Source organism: Uloborus diversus, chromosome 7 (assembly GCF_026930045.1).
Source record: "Uloborus diversus isolate 005 chromosome 7, Udiv.v.3.1, whole genome shotgun sequence".
In the NCBI taxonomy this organism is placed as follows: domain Eukaryota; kingdom Metazoa; phylum Arthropoda; class Arachnida; order Araneae; family Uloboridae; genus Uloborus; species Uloborus diversus.
Genome location: NC_072737.1, coordinates 40,098,197 through 40,113,933, shown reverse-complemented (window position 1 = coordinate 40,113,933; position 15,737 = coordinate 40,098,197). Strand labels below are relative to the sequence as shown.

Genomic DNA, 15,737 nt, shown 5'->3' with positions numbered 1-15,737 from the left:
TCATTTTCAGGCTCGTTTTTTCTTTTCTTTGATTTATCATTTTCCAAATACCAGGTGCATTTTGCTCTAGCGAATGTAGCAGCTGTCCTCATTTCTTTGCTTATTTGCATGTCATTAACTGACCCAGACAATTTAATAAATCAATTACACGCTGATCCAGAAGTGATCCGTTTTCATATCAGTTGCTTAAGCTAGACCAATCGTATTGGATTTGGCAGTTGCACTAATGGATATGGATTCCTAGAACAAGAATCGAGATGAAGTCGCATTCGCCCTCACCTCCTATTCTGCAAGAGTTCCCCGAATGAAGTGTGGGATTAACCCTTAACAGGGGAGGTGCAGTCTCACAGACCACTCAAAAGTTCATCTGATCACCACTATATTATTTTCAATCCGATGGAATGGCTTTTCCCAATAGCTTTTTGTTTTGTGACCTTTAACGCTGCCCTTGCTTATCAGTATCTTTAGGCGAGTGCATCAGGTTTAAATTTCGTTGCATTCTTTAGAAGCGGTCTGTGAGACCGCACCTACCCTTCAATGTTACTATTTTCGGCAGTAGTAGATATTAGGCTCTTAACGTTAGAGCCGCGGATATAGGTTCATTTATCTTATCCGCGTTATGCGGAAGAGATTCAAAATATTCTAGATGACACTGAGAGTTGTTTGAAATGTTCACAAACGTTACGCATATGATGAGAATATGATGTTTTAGGGACAATAAAGGCTGAATTATTCCTCGAAATACGGCACGAAATACTAATAGTTAAAAGGATGTCAAAATGTTCGCATAACTTGATATAATAAATTTCCTGGTACTAAAATGTTTTGTATATATTAAGCAACTAAAATTAAATAATTAATAAATAATAGATTCATTTTTATTACGAATAGTTAGTTATTTACTGCAGCATATGATTTTCTCGAAATATCTTAAGACTCCAGCAAAATTTCCTCGGAAAAAGTATATTTTAATTCAAAGTTTAAAAATATTTTTCCCCATGCTAATAAAAGTTCAAAGAACATCTGAGGGAAATTACAGGAATGTATCTTAATTACACGATTTTTAAGAATTTTTTAAATATAGCGGTCTCTGAGACCTCACGTCCCCTGTTACGTCCAACTTTTTCACCTCCTCTGTTACGGATTAAAGAATGGATTCAATAGTTGACATGTGACTCCTTTTCCTGATCAGATTTAAACTGCATTGCCGCCAAGAGCAGTAGAACTGCTATAATAAGTACAAGGGCTAAATTTAAGATTTTAAGTCACAATTCTCTTCAAAGATTTATATCTAGAAGAGACCTCAAGCTTACTTTATACACCTGTTGCGATACAGGGCCCAGGGCCAGGGTATGTTCTGATACATACCTGTTGTGATACAGGGAATGTAGAAGTGACCTCAAGCTTACGACCAAACGGCACGACCTTGAGGGTCACAGATTTTGACAAAATTTTAGCTATAGGTTCATTCCCACTAGATATGAGTGCAGGTAAAGCGGTTTGACTGCATAGGCCCAAGTTTCTCTGCAACGAGGATCGAAAGTTGCTAGTTTGGAAATGCAGTGGCGTTTTCATTGGAATTTCTTAACTTGACACTATGTTCGATCTCCCAACATCTTTTAATTTTTTGTTAATAAATTGAGTGTAAAGGAGGACAAGTATTTATATTTATAAGCATGATCTAAGTTAGTTGAAAAGTCGAAACAATCTTGTATTTTTGTTCTTTTGTGTGCCATGTGCAATAAATCAGAGTGTTTTCTCTTCTCCCATTTTTTGCTTATTAATGTGGGATATCTTTAATAGCAGACAATAAAAATCCAGTTAAAGTAAATGTTTTTATTAGCAAACAATAAATACTTGTTACTAGCAGACGATTAATATAACATGAAAATAATTAGTTTTTCATTTGCAAGCGATAAATATCCTGTTACTATGTTATTTCGGCGTTCAAGTTATTGAAATTAAAAGTAGGAGCCAATTTGAATTTGAGAACCGCTTATTAAAAACTAGTATTCAACTTAATTAATTCAAAGATAAGCATGCAAACGGCTCATTCTGCAGTACAATAGCAGAAAAAGCGATAAAAATGGTAATTTTAAAGGAAATTCCATTGCATTTCCGGGTTTAAATGATCAACTTTGGACCCTTGTTGCAGCCGAACTAGGGCCTATGCAGTCAAACCACTATACCTGGGTTCATATATAGTTGGAATTTACCTATATCTAGAATTTTGTCCAAATCCGTGACCCTCAAGGTCGTGCCGTTTGGTAGTTAGTTTAGAGAAGAAAAAACAGCAATATTATTTGACTACATTTTTTTGAGAAACCATGTAGTTGAAAAGTTTGATATATTAATGGGTTTTTTTTTTTTTTTTTTTTTGAATTTTATCAAGTTCTTAAAAATCACTTTTATTCCTCTAAAAAATTCCGATTAAATATCCCATAAACTTAATGAATATTTGAAATTTTAAACAAATACATTTTTGGTTGAGTGATATTAAAAATGTTAATCAACCTAATCTTACAGTAAAGAACAGCCATAATGCATTCTCCCAAGTTTTAAGCAAGTTGAATGTTTACATATCTCTTCTGCCTCTAGTATTTAAATTGATAATGTTCTCATTGAATGAAAAGTCCTTTTTCGTTGTGATACAGAGAAAATTAGCTAAAAAAAGAAAATCTTGTTACAAATGATAACCCTCCCCCCCCCCCCTTTCTCCTCGTTTTTTAAATGGTTTTTCCTCCGTATCTCACAGTTAAAGAAATAATAGTGATCATAAAAAAGAAAAACTAAATAAATTTTTTTATTACATTGAAAGTCAAAAGCTTAATTACCTCGTTAAAAATAAAGCAAAATCAGCATGAAACAATAAAAAATCTCATTCATAAAGATAAAAACATTCAGGGGAGAATTTGCATTGGAAAAGGGATTCTTTGAAACTATGAAAAATGTGCCTACAATTAGTTGCAGATTTGTGTGGTTTAAATGCTGTCTTTATATTGACTTTTGAGCACAAATTATTATACACAACAAGTTTCAAATCTATTTGAGAAGATAAAGAATTTACTCAATATGCAAATAGAGAAAAGTGAAGACAAGTAACAGGCTCTGTGCTTAGCTAGGCTGTTCCTAGTCAATTTATCAATCTTCAAAAACCAGATATTTCAGTAAAAAGTAAAAAATTACGTTAAAAGTATGTATAAAAAAAAATTACCTATATCAGGTTCTTGGTCCTTAGTTACAGCATTCTCCCCAAGCCTATCTAAAGTCTTGGATAAATACTTTTCATTGTCAACATGAGCTATTAAAAAACAGATAACAAATAAATAATGAATATGCAGTTTAAATACATTTTAGTTAACTTATTTTAACTTACCCCTTAAAAACATATTAAGGGGAAAAAACATGAAATGTTTGTGCCATACAAATTTAATATCTAAATCCTTGAGATTTGAACTCTCTTTGTTTTAGTTTACTTTTTATTTATTAAAAGGCTTGTTAATTACCTATACCATAATAAAAATTAATCATAATGTATGACAATTGTTACTAGTCTACACTTCATGAGCCCCCTTTTTTCACAAAATCTCATTCAGTCCTTAGGGTTTTTGCTAGTTTAAAAGTATTATACCCTTGTCACACCAGAAAACCAATTTTTGATTTCAAAACTCCAACAATGTAAGAAATGGGTGGAATGCTGAAACACAAAAGTAGTGAAATTATTTGAAATAAAAACTAGTATGTTGTGGCCATCACGAAACTTTCTTCTATATTTTTCTTTTTTTTTTTCTGATCCCTCCCCATGCTTGACGAGGAAGCAATATTCCCAACAAAAACAAAATTACACATGCAAAAACTTGACGACTATCCCAATGTCTGAATTATTGCAAAAGCAAAGCAAAGAGCGAAAATTGAAAGTTATTTTAAAAGCCTTGCTTGAATGAATTACAAATATTTTATTTGTTAACAAACATAAGATGGCAACAGTTCAAAATTTTAAATCATTGAGATAATATTTCCTATCATTTCCATACAATTAAAATCACGAGAAATACGCAGACGACAATCTATTACGATTTATCTTTCTTATTGTTGCATTAATAAAAATATTTTTATTCGCAAAAAAAAAAAAATCAGCACCTCTTGGAGCGATCGGCGTCAAAATAGAACCAAAGCCTGTTTACATATGGATTCACATATATTCCAAATTTCAACCAGAACGTAGCATTACTTCTTGAGATAGGGCACTCAAAATGGAAAAAAAGAACGGGTGATTGCGCTACCCCCCTTTTAGCTGTTGACACAAAAAATAAAATCAGTTCTTATACCCACTAAGGGCTACTTGCCGATAAATTTTTCTTTCATTCCGTTCATTATTTCTTGAGATACAGCAGTCACAATTGACGACAAAAAACGTTCTACAGCTCAACCCCCGTTTGAGTTATTGACACCAAAATTGAATCAGCACCTGTTCCTGTTAATACCAACATATGGACCAAATTTTGTTTGATTCCGCCAGTAACTTCCTGAGGAATAGCAAGCACGCGTAACTCGAAAAACGTCCCATTGCTCCACCCCCCTTGGAGGAATTCGCGCCAAAAACTAATGGGCACAAGTTCACATAGGGGCACATATGTGTACTAAATTTCGTTCGATTTCATGCGGTAGTTTTTGTTGTAGAGCGGCCACAAAAAAACTGGTCACACACAGACGTGACACACATACATACACACACACACACACACACATACACACACACACACACACACACAGACAGACATTTTCCAAAAATGGTCGAAATGGACTCAGCACACCTCAAAACGTTCGAATCCGTCAAAATTCGAAATTCGAAAATTTGCACGAATCCAATACTTTCTTCTATATATTATATATAGAAGAAAGTAATAATCTCCTTTTTAATTATACAAAAATCAAAATTGTTCCCAAAATTCACCAATAGCAACTCAGATCAGTGATAGTCAACGTTGCATTATGTCTGCAGCAACTACATAGAACTTCTATTTTAAAAGGAAAAGAAGTAAAGAGTGGTGTTAAGAAATACATAATTCATAACCATTGAGCTGTTCTCAAAAACAATTACAAAAGTTTACTTATTTTTGAACAGTTATACTCACAATTTCCACTGCTGTAAATGGCTTTAACAGCTTTCTTCATTTTCGTTAAACCATCTCGGTCAAAATCAAGTGTCTGTCAAAATAGAAATAATATTTATCTTTAAAAAATGATTTCATTGCATTTTATTCTGTAGAGAAAAAAAGCACTAGCAAGCAGGTCAACATTTTGAATCTTTCCAAAGGGTATATACTCAATGAAAATTATATCAAAAAACAACAAAACCTCCCTCAGTACATTAATTTCTCAAAGTCAGGGGCAATTGCCCCTACCTGACACCCCTAAATGGCAGACCTGCTAATAAGCAAGAATTTGCAAAGTTTAAAATGCTAAATCAGTTAGAGAACGAACAAAAGTAAAAGATAAATAATGCATTAGTACAGAACTTAGTATACTTAAACACATGCACAAAAAATATTGTTCCTTTATCTTTTAAAACTTCACAGGAAATTACAAAATAATATAAGGTATAGCTTATTTTCAGATTTTCTCAGTCACACACGTAACGCTGCATTTAAAATTTCATTAAAAAATTTAGAATTATCCAATGACATAAAATGCCTGCTGTTACTACAATACACTAGCACAGCCAGAAATACTTTTTGAGGGGAGGGGGGATGATCTAAAATACCTTCCGATGGGGATTTTTGGATAAAAAATACCTTTTGAAAGGGTTTTTTGACCAAAACGGCCCTTTCATATGCATAAACTACAAAATTATAATTTGCATTTATATTAAAACCAATTGTGCTATAATAATTGGTCATAATATAAGGGTGAAAATATATATATAATTAAAATATATATATTTTCACCTCCTCCCCCCTTCACTATGCCACTGCTCCAATAGAAACTATTACGAAATATTTTTAGAATATCATATTGTTTTTTTATTGTTATTTGTGAAAATATGATATTAAAAAGTCACACACGTAATGCTGGAAAGGCCCAGTATATAATCAGAAATAAATGATCTCAATAGCATTTTGGGACTAAAAATTATGATTTGACACATGATACACAACCCTAGATGACAAAAATTTGACACCTAAATTTTGGATCAAATTGAAGCTTTTTTTTTTTACCAAACTCATCATGTAAAAAAACAAAATAGAAATTTTTAAAATTTTGACTTAAAATAATTGAAAGTGGTGGCAATGTGCTGAATTTCTATTTTATATGTTTGCTGAAATATATTCAGAAACATTATATATTTGATTCATTAAAAATGGCACCTAAGTTGTTCACTTTGAAACCAAGAAACTTTATATTATGCATCATGACACCTAGATTTAAATTCTTAATTCTAACACTATAATATTGCCTTATTTTAGACAGAAAATATAGAGAGGCCAAAATATGAGCATAACTCCATTTTATTCCTAACAGTATGCTAATTATAAATGAATGGTTGCTACACAGTTACCTTGAAGTTTTAAGAACAATAAACATTTGTAGATCATCATCTATGTCAAAATACGACTAAATTATGTGCCATGTTCACACAAATGTCTTGTGGGGATTTGGAGATGGTTTACCGCAAAACATCTGTGCAACAATGGCACAGGATTCAGCTGTGTAACAACATGTATGGTGTGCTATGAATGTTTGTTATTCTTAAGACTTCAAGGTAACAGTTAACAACAAACATACAACTATAAATGACATAAGGTCAAAAATAAAAGGAGTAGGCTCACTTTTGGACCACTTTGTACAATACACCTCTAGTTGCAATATGCGTTTACATACCTCCCTCCATGCATACAAATTTCAATGTTGCACTTTAATGTAAAATAATTTCAAACAAAAATATATTCTGCCCACATTTGAAATCAACAAAGCCCAACTCTTTTCAGCACAAAACCCAAGTGATATTATTTAAAAATATGAATCAACGAAAAGGTAACAAATAGCTTTGGAGCAAAATTAATTTCCAACCTATAGCAACTTCAGAAAAAAATATATAGCATTTGTGCTAATTACGTATCATAGATAAAAATCGTAAGTTGTTTGGAACGAACAAACTTAACAATTGAGGAAAGTTAAGAAGCTTGCACAGAGCTCAAGACGAAAACAGGTATCCACAGCAGTAAATTATTCATTTCATAAAATATGTCATTTTAAAAGTTTTAAACCTTAAAACTTATAAGTTTTGAAAATTCTGACATGAGTAAATGATAGAAGATAATAACTATCAGGAAATTTAAAACAAAACACACGGGCATAAAAAATTAACATGTTTTTAATCAGTTTGTTTTCGTCTTACCTCCTCCAGTGCAGTAACAGTTTGACGACACAAAGCTATTTTGCTAACGAAAGATGAAGTCGTAGGAGAACTATAATCTTCTCGTACTTCGCCAACAAATTCTGCAACACTCATTAACCCAGGCATGGTGAAAAGCAGATTTGTTTACAATCAAATAAATAAAACACACAACCACAGGAAACGATACACCCTACACACTAACCATCTTCGCATCGATCAACAATCTTTTTCGCCGTACGGTCATGATTAGCTTATTTGTTGACGGCGGACATTGTCTATCCGCTAGGAGTTGCTAGAGCAAGGAGCAATAAAGTGCACTCATTCATATGTTTTGTGGGGCTTTGTAATTTAAAGTCCCTATTCGCAACTCCAATAAACTATAGGAGGCGCTGCAGCCACTGTCTAAGGGCGGATGAAAAAGGTAAAACAAACAAATAAAATAACTTATAACTTGCTTTGACACTTAGTGAATGACAGTAATTTTTCATCGATTTTGTAGGAAGCTTACTTTTCTATTCTTTTGAAATTACATTACATCATAAACTGTCTGAAACCTGTAATTTACCCCAAAGAAAACACGTGGAATAGAATGTTTTACATTTTTTTTAGTATTGTTAATCACCGCGAGGTAGCGTATTCGAGCTCTGGAGTTGCGAATATGAGTCTAGTAATTACTAGCAGAACCCGCACAGCTCCTAGAACAGAATTTTTAAAAATGCCATTTTTACACGTTTTGAATTCAAGTTTTGTTTTTTGCAATCATGAATTCGCAACTCCAACGAACTATAAGGGGCACTGCAGTCACTGTCTAATCCCTACTAGCAAAATTTCTTGCATCAACCTTGACAGATCTTGATATTGTACTGACGGCGTCAATATTGACGTGTTTCATACTGCATAAAGCTTGGATAAAGATTAAAAAGCAATATTACTATAACAACACGTAGGCAACATTGCATTCATCTTAAAATATCAATATTGATATTACCTTAAAATAACAACATTGCATACATGTTGACGCGTCAAGATGATATTGATTTCATGCTGTCGCCGTCAAGGTAATTAGTACAAAATAGAGCAGGTGGACCTTCGTTGATACTTGCGCATGCGCACAGTTCTTTCTACCCAGCGTCCCTCGCATTGCTGGCACATTGATTCAGTCGGTTCAGAGGAGTTGCACGTGGCTTTGCATTTTTTAGGCTTCGTTAAGTTGGTTGCTTAGTTATTAGTGTGGAATAGTATTGTTTTAGGAATAACTTATGAATAACTGATATTTGCATTTGTTTATTAATATAGTACTAAACAAGTCATAACGCAGACGATGTGCGATCAATGCTAGAAATGGCCGAAAATAACAAAGGACATGAAGCCCAGAATTTCGTATTATCACTTCAATCTCACGAGTAAGATTAATTTTATTCAATGGTTATTTATGTTATTCTTTGAGATAAATTCATATGTTTTGTCTATGGGATATTTTCAATGCTGACATCCATTTCAAAATGTACTTTATTGTATTTATTTATTTATTCATTTATTATTTTGCTACCTTTACTCTTAAATGTGCTATAAAAACTTCCGCAATTATTCCTAAATAGGCATTTTATGTCTTTATAACACAATTAGAAGGAAGAATTTAAAAAATAAACCAAGTATTACGCAAAAAGAAGAAACTTTCATTTTTTAAATTAAATTGCGAGTACTATTAATATCTTTATATGAATTTCCGATCAGATGTCAGCTTTAAGAAAATATTCTCAGACTAGAAAACTATCTTGAAGAATAACAGAAATAATTAAAAAATGAAATTTAATTCTCGAGTTTGAAGTGAAAATAATACATATATAAATGGATAAAACACCTTGCAAACGTGCTGATTTCATACTGTCATGTCAATGTATCCTGACATTTTCCTGTCATATCAATACGTATGCAATATTACAAAAGCAAGATCATCTTGCCTAGACCTTGATTTCATGCTGTCATGACAACATCTTGATATTATCCTGTCATATCAATACGTATGCAAGATTACAAAAACAAGATCATCTTGCCTAGACCTTGATTTCATGCTGTCATGACAACATCTTGATATTATCCTGTCATATCAATGCGTATGCAATGTTACAAAAGCAGCCTACCTTGATATTTTCCTGATATTATGCTGCATACACCTTGTCAGTCAATATTGTGGCAGCCTGCTGACAGCATAAAGGGAGTAACATAACAACATTGAGGCAGTATTAATGCAAGATGATTTTTCTTGCATGTCAACCTTTATGCAATACTGAGGCAAGATATTTTGCTTACTGGGATGGCGGAATTAAAAACTAAAACAAACGCATGTGGTAACGAAGAAAATGCTAAAAGTGTTGTGATTTTTGTTGTTATGTATGATTTTTTCGCTTTATTCATTTGAAAAGATTTTTCAAAGTCTTTTGGTTATTCTGAACCATATAGAAAGAGATTAGAAACCAAAAAGTATTACGAAAGTAAACAATTAATGCAGAACACACAGTAAGTTGTTCTGAAGCAGCCATTTTCACGATGTTGAATTCGGAATTCATAAATTTTTGGTTCGCTTCGAACGGCATTTTCATTTTGTACCGTTTTTTCTATACATTAGTACATATTAAGTTCAATTTCGTGACATTTCCGGCATTTGTTGACATTTTTGTCACATAGTGCACATACGTGGCAGACTGTCAAGAGTAACGTTTAACACTAGATAATTTATTTCTATGACTATATGATTGGATATCTAAAGAAATCATGCATTTAATTCATTCGTCATGGAAATGATTTACCTGATATGCGAAATCTTGTCAAGATACATTATTCTTTCACACAATTTTAAAACCATAACCTTATAAACAGATTTTTGGCGAACTTTTATTTTTTATTGTTCAAATTCTTAACGTTCTTTCTGGATTTTTCAATCTGTTCTGCGATAAATATTTTCAAGAAAATTTATTTGCATACTTTCTATTTCAGTAGGATACTGTAGTAACAAAGGTTATTTAAATCATTTATGTGGAATTAGGTTAAGGAAAAGTGTCCAGTCAATGTTGTTAAGTTCGTTTTTTTTTCTTCATCGAATTGAAAAACTGATATTTATTCAAATTCACTCAGAACAAAATAAATAAAATGTGTACTCACAGTTTATATATGGTGGTAGCTTTCTTTTCAGTTGATTGACCATTATTTCTTTTTACTTATCGAATTCTGTAATCTTACTACCATTTTATTCCACTCATGATAAAAATTAAAAATGGTTTAACTAAAAACGCGAAATCTCGCCAAGGCTACTTTGCTCGCACAATTCCAAAACTATAACCCTAAACAAATTTGGCGAAACCTTTCAGCTGAGAATAAAAGGAATAAAGTAAATTCTTTCTCGGTTAAACATTTTTCATTTTGTTCTACGATAATAAATTCAAGAAAATATTTTGCATACTGTCCCATTCCAACTAAATGCTGCTGTAAAATATGATTAGTTAAATTAATTTAAGATTAAAAAAAACTCATATTCTTACAAATTCATACAAAACAATAAAAAAATTTACCTGGTATAACGTTATCCAATTTTGTTAATCCAGAGTTTTCTTGTTTACGCTTCCACCATTTAATACTTTTTTGAAAGAGATAAGGAAAACTAACATTATTTTGAGAAGCTCGAGAATACTACTAAGGGACGAATTAATTTCTGTTGTTGAAGGCGTTCTTAGACATGTTGAATGCGTTACTCAGAACAAACTGACCGCGTTTACGTCAACAGATACACGTGGAGCGCAACGTGGCAATGTTTTAGTTGCATTCGCAGTTTTATAAATCACCGCAAGGTAGCGTATTCGAGCGCTGGAGTTCCGAATTGCTATGGGACCCTACTCGTTGGGTTTCTTGTTTCCACAAATGGCTCTCATCGCAACCAACTTGAATTGAGAAAAACATAATTTGAATTCAAGCTGTCAAAATTGGGGCTTCCTTCGCTCTGTGGTAGAAATTTCGTCTTCTAAGCCGGAGGTCGTGGGTTCAATTCTCGCCGGTGTTCTAGGTGTTATTTCCTTCTCTTATGTTGTACATTCCTGTGTGTGTCCGGAGGCAAGGCGCTTGGCATGCAGTCCTCTATGTATATTAAGCTGCTTAGCTTCTAAATAAATAAATAAAATAAATGTCAAAATTCACATGAATGCTAGGGACTGGATGATGGACGTTGTTTTTGTCTAAATGAGGATTGTTCAGAGTCGAGAGAGTCAGGCATAAATAAAGACGATTGTGGGGGACCTGGACGCCACCGCCTAGGAAGACCCCCACTCAAGGAGGCCGGTGTACAATGCTGCTTCCGGAGACCCAGCGCAAGAGGAGTTTAATTATATAAGCATAGAAAAATAAAATTAAAGAAACTGGGAACAACCTACAACAATAAGCAATTCCTGACTTACAGGGCTTAAAGCAAGCAGAACATTACAATTTTTTCGACAGTATCGAAAAGGATTCACATCAAGGATATCTCTAGACTGTGTTTTGAAAGCAACAAAAAATCCTTCATATAAAATACGTTCTTTCTTAAAGTTATAGGAAAAGAGGGCAAATGTTCGCAAATAGCCACCAGAGCCTGTTCAGGGGGCGTGCGTCGGGGGCGGGGGGGGGACTCCTGTTGGTCCGGGACAGAATTTTTAATTAGGAGTGAAATATATGTAGTGACATAGGGGTCGACAATATGGAGGGGTCCCGTAAAAATCTTGCACTATCTTGTGGCGTCGAATGCTTGCAGCTCCCTAACGAGAATCCTGGGTATGACCATGGGAGTTAAGAAGTGAATTGGGTGGTGATAATCGAAAAAATGTTGAAGACCATTGATTCAAATGATACCGTCAAAATGTAATCCATTAAACGGCGACCATGTGTTTCTTTATTTATGAAAAATTTATATCGAATACCCGAATACCGTATAACGACCAGTGAGCTGTAACGACAGCACGGTTGCCATTCTGAAGCGTTCAGCACATCAGTCGACTCCACCTTGGGGGCAACGTACGATTAATTCGGAGTAAGGTTATTTATTCCGCTAAATGTGTATATTTTTAAAAATGGCTACCAAAAGTCAAAAGTGGCAAATATTTTTTACGACTTAGGTAGCCCGTGGTCAGGAATTACTATTCAGAATTCCTAGAGTAGAGCTTTACGCTCCCCCCCCCCCCTGTATTGATTTTAACCTTAGTGTGACCGTAGTTTAAATTTTTTTTTGCTTTTCAGAAATAAAGTATATTTTACATTTTCTAGCAAATTCCTTTTGAGTGACTTCCGGGCGGACAGCACTCCTCCTCGTAGCGACGCTACTGCATATACTATAATATTCGACTCCATATATCACAATAAATTGTAACGTACATTATTAGATATGTTAATCAAGTTTCTGGGGACGTATTTAACTTTTTTTCCCTCGAAATATTGGCATAAAAAAGACCATACATATTAATGGATTTCCGAACGGTCCCTTTTAATTTTTGAAGTTTTCTCCATAAATTTTGAATTTCAATTTGAATTTTTCCACACACAATAACCTCTTCTCTTCCTTTCTAATTTTTGATCACATATCAATTACATTTTTGGACTTATCCGCCCCCCCCCCCATACTAACCTTACCAGAGATCCTATAAAAAAATGTGCGTTTTAAAAGCTAACTTTGAAAATCTTCCGGGAGAGCATTCTCTCTAGCCGACATTGTTGATGATCGTATAGTTTTAAGTTCTCCAATCAATTTCGAAAACCTTCCGAGGGAGAACCCCGGAATCTCTCCTCCCCACATCAACGATCGTCTAAAAATTGCAGTTAAGGGCTACAATTTCTCGAAGGATCCCCCCCCCCCCTCCTTCTCCTAAACATAATCGGAAATAACTGCGTTTTTGAAAATTTCAACGTCGAAAAATGGTCGGGGGGGGGGGAGCGTTCCTGAACCTTTTCTCCCGTAATATTACTTAAGATAGTATAAAACGCATCTTTAAGACAACAATTTCGAAAAAGTCTCGGGGGAGAATGTTTCGACGGATCCCATTTCCGAGTGAAGATTATGCTTACGATTAGATTCATATCGTAAGGAACGTAGAGAAGAACGCTGGGGGAGGGGGGTTTCAACCCCCCAAAATGAACCGAACCGTTCAAATTTAATTTTTAAGATCCGAAAATGGCTTTTCTACCAGAAATAATTATCCGATTAGTTCGATTTTAACGCCATTCGAAAGCCCGCAAAAAATACCCATAGAAATCAATCACTTCCTTCGGATTTCTTTAGTTTTTGTTGAGGTACATTTGGCGATTTATTTATTTATGTTTTCTAATTCGGGAATTTTTGATTTGCCGTTTTCTTTCTTTAACAATTGTTATTTTGACAGGAAATTTTGCAGTTTTTTTTTCTCTAAATGATGCCTGATGTGTTGAACAAGGATAAGATAATATTCTGAAGAGTAAGTTTTGCATTGCAATAAACATCCATTCTAATTTTGAAAATTTAGACCCTTAGTCTTGTGCACTTCGATCTTGGGAATGACCAAATGTGGCGACTATGCCAAAAATTAAGATAATAAATTTTTGAATTTGTAGCATAAAAGTAATTAACAAAAAGGAAATAATCTTCATGAAACAAAAATTTAGTAGAAAAGTTTTAAGCACATTTGTGTCTAAAGCAATGAGGATAGATGAAATTTTAAGCATAATTTCTTTATTTCTGAAGGAAAAGCGATAAATTGCACCCCCCCCCCTTTATTCAGTTTGTGTATTCTGCATTATTCCTGTTCAAGTGTTCATCCCAGGAATTTCCTTGGTGAACTTTAGTGGTAAAAAACGGCGACTGAATAGAACTGAAAGAAGTTAAACGTTACTTATTGAATAAATGACCTCCAAAAAATTCGGGAAGCGATCGTAAAAATAGAGATAGCCACAGTAGACTATTTTTTTAAGACAATTCTTCATTAATTTTAAACTTAGAAAAGTGGAGGGGCGATAGAATTTAAAGTGAGGGGGCAGTCCCCCCTCCCCCGATAAGACCATTAAAAAATAAGTTGAAGACTAACGAAAGCTTGCGTTCGACAAGCGCGACCGGTCGGTTAATCACGTGACAGCAAATAACGTCATTATTTGTCATGTGATCAACCTAAGGCCCCTATATATACGAGCCGACGCATCAGCTTAAGATCAGCCTTTTTGGATCGGAGCGCGTGTTTAAGTGGTTGTCTTTTCTGGCAAGTTATCGCGTTGGTGATTGTTTAGTGCAAGCAATTATTAGCGGCACGTGAGTTGTTTATAAAATAAAATATTATTTTCTGCAAATTTGGCGAAATCCGAAACTTTCTGTGGTAACCCAAAAGCAGTGCAACAATGAAAAATCCGATCCAAAATGGCTAAACTTAAGCTGATGCGTCGGCCTGTCTATATAGCGGCTCTAGATCAACCCACCGGCGAGCTACCGCTCGCTCATTGAACACAACCAGTTACCCAGCACTACTAAACCAATAAAATTTGTTCAATATAACTGTGCCATGTATTGTGAGGCTCTGAGAAGCTGAGCTCCGACTCTTACAATGTTACCTCTGTTTCGAAAAATAGGGAGGGGTAATTGGCGCTAAGTTGAGTTGAGAAACTTTCTTAGTAGTTTTTCAAAAATATTCCAACTAAAATCCAAGCCAATAACATGTCTATTTTTCACCAAGCTCCCCTAAAACAGGTAAACAAAGTCAGGGTCACAGCTCAATTAGCCAGAGCTGCACTATAATTTCATTACAGGATTTGTAGGACTACAGGAGCCTAGTTGGTCATAAATGTAAGTAAAATGTTGATAAAAATTGAGCACCAAGTGATGGCAGATCTTAAAAGTGCAAACATCATGTGTATGATTTGCAATTGTTTGCTATCATTTTGTAATAGAAAGGATAAGCAGGAACGTGCCTCTTATTACTCTGCACTTTCTAACCGATCCTATGTCGTCAAGCTCTATTAAAATTATTGAGACTAGCCCAATGTGCCTTGACAACACAATCTGGATTTTTGACTCTTTCACAATTTATGTTTTCTTAGATTTTCGAAAATAATTTCATTAAAATATTTAAAAAAAAACCCCTCCAGGATCCAGTGCAGCAAAAAGGTTCAAACCTTTTCTTTAGTTACTAGTGGGCTCAGCGCCCTGCCACTTACCAACCCGTGAAATATGCTTCGCAATTTGATTGGGTTCATTAAGATTTAAAGTGCCTGTTAAGAAAGAATCAGAATTAACTCTACGTGACAATTTTATTTTTTAAATATTCAACAAATGAGTCATTTAAAAAGAAGCAAACATACTTTATTA

The 15,737-nt window shown here is 34.1% G+C and overlaps 1 protein-coding gene across 1 annotated transcript; it reads right to left on the bottom strand.

Annotated features, from left to right (window-relative positions):
- Nucleotides 1-3,118: 3,118 nt before the first annotated feature.
- LOC129226666 (arfGAP with SH3 domain, ANK repeat and PH domain-containing protein-like) lies at nucleotides 3,119-7,568 on the bottom strand. The gene is made up of 4 exons (XM_054861296.1): nucleotides 7,400-7,568; nucleotides 5,136-5,208; nucleotides 3,215-3,301; nucleotides 3,119-3,129 (listed from the first exon to the last, which is right to left on the bottom strand). Exons 1-4 carry the CDS (start codon nucleotides 7,523-7,525, stop codon nucleotides 3,119-3,121), a joined length of 297 nt encoding a protein of 98 aa, XP_054717271.1. The 5' UTR covers nucleotides 7,526-7,568.
- Between the last annotated feature and the right edge of the window lie 8,169 nt (nucleotides 7,569-15,737).